Source organism: Chelonoidis abingdonii, chromosome 14 (assembly GCF_003597395.2).
Source record: "Chelonoidis abingdonii isolate Lonesome George chromosome 14, CheloAbing_2.0, whole genome shotgun sequence".
NCBI classification, from domain to species: domain Eukaryota; kingdom Metazoa; phylum Chordata; order Testudines; family Testudinidae; genus Chelonoidis; species Chelonoidis abingdonii.
This window is the reverse complement of record NC_133782.1, coordinates 40,064,373-40,069,260: the sequence shown is the minus strand read 5'-3', so window position 1 is coordinate 40,069,260 and position 4,888 is coordinate 40,064,373. Positions and strand designations below refer to the sequence as shown.

Genomic DNA, 4,888 nt, shown 5'->3' with positions numbered 1-4,888 from the left:
CCCAATATTCAAACCACTGAGCTCTCCCTCCCGCCCCTGTGGAGTACTTTGCGTTTGTCCTTATTGAATGTCATCCTATTTACTTCAGACCATTTCTCCAGTTTGTCCAGAACATTTTGAATTATAATCCTATCCTCCAAATTACTTGCAACCCCTCCCAGCCTGGTATCATTCACAAACTTTGTAAGTGTACTCTCTATGCCATTATCTAAATCACTAATGAAGATACTGAATAAAATCAGCCCCAGCACTTGTCCCTGTAGGGCCCCACTCGTTATGCCCTTCCAGCATGACTGTGAACCACTGATAACTACTTTCTGGGAACGGTTTTCCAACCAGTTTTGCATCCACCTTATAGTAGCTCCATCTAGGTTTCATTTCCCTGGTTTGTTTTTGAGAAGGTCATGGGAGACAGTATCAAAAGCTTTGCTAAAGTCAAGATATATCACGCCTACCACTTCCCCCCAGTCCACAAAGCTTGTTTCCCTGTCAAAAAAAGGTATCAGGTTGGTTTGACATGATTTGTTCTTGACAAATCCATGCTGACAGTTATTTATCACCTCATTTTCTTCTAGGTGTTTGCAAATCGAGTGTTTAATTATTTACTCCATTATCTTTCTGGGTACAGAAGTTATGCTGACTGGTCTGTAATTGCCTGGGTTGTTCTTATTTCCCCTTTTATAGATGGGCACTATATTTGCCCTTTTCCTTTTCTGGCATCTCTCCCATCTTCCATGACTTTTCAAAGTCTAACGGCGCAGATATCTCAAGTCAGCTCCCCGAGTATTCTAGGATGCATTTCATCAGGCCTTGGTGACTTGAAGACATCTAACTTGTCTAAGTAATTTTTAACTTGTTCTTCCTCTATTTTAGCCTCTTCTGATCCTACCTCATTTTCACTGGGATTCACTACGTTAGATGTCCAATCGCCACCAACCTTCATGATGAAAACCAAAACATAGAAGTCATTAAGTACCTCTGACATTTCGACATTTTCTGTTATTGTTTTCCCCCCTCATTGAGTACAGGTCATATCCTGTCCTTGGTCTTCTTCTTGCTTCTTATGTATTTGTAGAATGTTTTCTTGTTACTCTTTATGTCTCTAGCTAGTTTGATCTTGTTTGTGCCTTGGCCTTTCTAATTTTGTCCCTACGTTCTTGTGTTATTTGTTTATATTCATCCTTTGTAATTTGACATAGTTTCCAGTTTTTGTGGGCTCTTTTTTTGATTTTTAGATCAGTGAAGATCTCCTGGTTAAGCCAAGGTGGTCTCTTGCCATACTTCCTATCTTTCCTACGCAATGGGATAGGTTCCTCTTGTGCCCTTAATAACATCTCTTTGAAAAACTGCCAATTGTCTTCCATTGTTTTTCCCCTTAGACTTTCTTCCCATGGGATCTTGCCCACAAGTTCCCTGAGTTTGTTAAAGTTTGCCCTCCTGAAATACATTATCTTTATTTTGCTGTTGTCCCTCCTACCGTTCCTTAGAATCTTGAACTCTACCATTTCATGATCACTTTCACCCAAGCTGCCTTCAACTTTCAAATTCTCAACCAGTTCCTCCCTATTTGGCAAAATCAAATCTAAAACAGCCTGTCTCATAGTAGCTTTCTCCACCGTCTCAAATAAAAAATTGTCTTGAATACAGTCCAAGAACTTGTTGGATAATCTGTGCCTTGCTGTGCTGTTTTTCCAACGGATGTCTCAGTAGCTGATGTCCCCCATCACCACCCAGTCCTGTGCTTTGGTGGATTTTGTTAGTTGTTTAAAAAAAGCCTCATCCGCCTCTTCTTCCTGGTTAGGTGGTCTGTAGAAGACCCCTACCATGACATTACCCTTGTTTTTTACCCCTTTTATCGTTACCCAGAGACTTTTAATAAGTCTGTCTCCTATTTCCATCTCAATCTCAGTCCAAGTATATACATTTTTAATACAGAAGGCAAAAATTGGCATTTTAAAATATATTTCATTTTGGATTATGTTTGAGGATGGAAAACATTTCAGATTTGAATGCAGCTGTCCAGAAAATAACAGAAAGAAAAAAGAATTTATATTATTATTTCATATGTTTACTTTATTAAAGTTACATCACATTTTATATTTACAAGAAAGCAGATGTGTAAAAATGTGAACTCTACATGAAAGAATTGCTTTGTATATGACATTTCCTTCAAGAGAATATTTTTTCCACCACTCAAACTATACATAATGGAGTTCAACAAGAATATTAAGCTATATCTTGAGGAATATGAAATGTATTTTGCTGAACATGTCTGAAGGAATCGTTTCAGGATGTTAAGATGTCTAGAATGTGCCTTGAGCAATCTGGAATGCATAATAATCAACAATATGTCTGATGAGCTCTCCAAGGAGTCTAGACTAGATCTTCAGAAATCTAGGAGTACTCTTGAGGAACCAGAAATTTATCTTGTGGGTTCTGCATTGTCTTTAGAGGAATCTACAACATTATTTGAGGAATATGTGGGGTATTTTGTGAAATCATATTTTACCTACTAATTTCCTTAGGGAGGCTTTCACTTCCTTGTTCCTCAGACTATATATGAAGGGGTTGAACAGCGGAGTCACAATGGTATAAAACAGAGAGAGCAGTTTTTCAGTGTCCTCTGAGTTCCTTGACTTGGGTCTCAAATATGCTATCATACCAGAGCAATAGAACAGAATCACCACTGTGAGGTGTGAGGAGCAGGTGGAGAAGGTCTTCTGTCTGCCCTCAGATGAAGGCATCTTCAAAACTGTGCTGGCAATTTTAATATAAGAGATAACAATTAAGATAAAAGGGGTGATTATGAATAGCAGAGCTGCCATAAACATAGCAATTTTATTCCTATAGGTGTCCACACAGGACAGCTCCAGCAGAGGGGGGATGTCACAGAAGAAATGGTTAATTTCACGAGACCTGCAGAAGGGCAAAGAAAACACCAAATATGTCTGCCCAAAATGAACCGGGATGTTGACAAGCCAGGACCCAGCTACCATCCTAGCACAAACCTCCCTGTTGACAATAAGTGTGTAATGCAGGGGATTACATATAGCCATGTAACGGTCATAGGCCATGGCTGCCAGAAGGAAACACTCTGTGCCACCTAGTAAAAGGAAGAAATACATCTGGACAGCACAGCCAGTGAATGAGATACTTCCATCCTGTGCCAGGCAATTGGCCACCATCTTGGGCAGTGTGACTGAGGTGTAGCAGATCTCCACAAAGGACAAGTTCCTGAGGAAGAAATACATGGGGGTGTGCAGGGCAGAGTCCAACACCGTGACCACGACAATGACACTATTTCCTAGCAGGATCACCATGTAGATGACCAAGAAGACCACAAAGAGCAAACCCTGCAGGTTCGTGAGGTTGGAATATCCCAAGAGGATGAAGCCAGGTGTTGCGGTGTGATTTCCAGTCACCATTGGATGGGTGCATTGGATCTGCAGAAACAACAAAGGCAGAGGACAAGGGCATGTCACTTACTCAGAGTGTTAGTCCATAACTTTCTCTCACAGAGGTGAAATCAGGAATCTCAGCCATCAGTAACAGAAACCTGCATAGATACCCACACTCTTCTGATTGTGACGGTTGTATATTCTGTCTAATGTGTATATGGGAGCATCACAGAGCCCTGACACATCCCTTCCTGGCTGGTTGTGGCATGGAAACAACCTTTGCCTCAGTTTTCCCCATTTTTTCTTTGGCTTATTCTAGCCATAAGAGTGTTCTGGCCCTCTGGTCAGACCACATTATACAGTCCTTTAGCCAGCAGAAATGTATTCTAATTGAATTGAAACCAAAAATTCAATGGAAAACATTGCAAAAAGGTTGTTTGTTTGTGTGTTTGTTTGTTTGTTTTTAAAAAAGGAGAAAAAGTTGAGAGGGAAAACACTGCTTTCCATGCTAAAACTTTTGGCACCCACTGGAGAATTGTGAAAACCTTTTAAAAAGTACAAAGTGGTGCTTTCTTTCACATTTTAAACTCTTAACAAACTCCAGGAGACAGAGAAAGGCAGATTCTGGCCCTTGATGAATTTAAAGAACAGTCTTTGCCAAAATTAATGAATTGCAGCTGAAAATAAGAGAGAGTTCAATACATAAAAATTAAAATGTTATTTAAGTGCTCCAGACAAGCTGCAAATCACAAAGCAAAGGGATACGAGCAAGAACATTAAAGGCAAAGCCAAATAATGCAGCAACATTCTCCAGGGAAAAAAACAATGAAGGGAAATTGATTTTTTTTAAAAATGGATTTTTTAAATAGTATCTACGTTTTTCACAGAAATTTTGTATCAAGCCTTTGCTCTTTTTTGACTGGTTTCTAGTGTCAGGAAGGAGTTAAAATTCAGCCAGCAGATAAGACAGAAACTGCTTAGAAGCAAGGACATCGTTTCTGTCAATACATGATAACTTAGTTCACCTTAACGATAAGAAGGAACAAAGCTCGTGTCCATGGAAAGGGACAGTTCACTGAGGTAAGCAGGATCAGGCCCAGACAAGCAAGCAGGAATATTTCAATAGCACAAATGGCAGTGACCATTATAAACCATTGATAAGCTTATATGGTCAATGCCCGCCAGTAACTTAGTGCTTAGAATGAATAAACCCTCCCTTCACAGCCCACCGGATATCTGTAATGTGATACAGCATGGCCAGAGGGCAGCATAAGAATGTTAGCAGGGGGCCTTATTCCCTGCCAAGGGAGGAAGGTTTGCTTTAGATTAACTAGAATAGCTGTGACTCCAATTAGAGCACCTGACTTCAGTTAGAGCACCTGACTACAATTAGAGCACCTGATTCCAATTAGAGCACCTGACTCCAATTAGAGCACCTGACTCCAGTCATGGGATATAAACCCCTGCTTCAGTCAGACAGGGGGTGGTAG

At 40.2% G+C, this 4,888-nt stretch overlaps 1 protein-coding gene across 1 annotated transcript; it reads right to left on the bottom strand.

Annotated features, from left to right (window-relative positions):
* Nucleotides 1–2,498: 2,498 nt before the first annotated feature.
* Nucleotides 2,499–3,425, bottom strand: LOC116816448 (olfactory receptor 10AG1-like). Its single transcript, XM_032765693.1, has one exon. The coding sequence runs from the start codon at nucleotides 3,423–3,425 to the stop codon at nucleotides 2,499–2,501; it is 927 nt and encodes a 308-aa protein (XP_032621584.1).
* Nucleotides 3,426–4,888: the final 1,463 nt, after the last annotated feature.

Excerpts from the sequence above, each read along its gene's own strand:
- LOC116816448 (XM_032765693.1), bottom strand. The coding sequence starts at position 3,425 with ATGGTGACTGGAAATCACACCGCAACACCTGGCTTCATCCTCTTGGGA.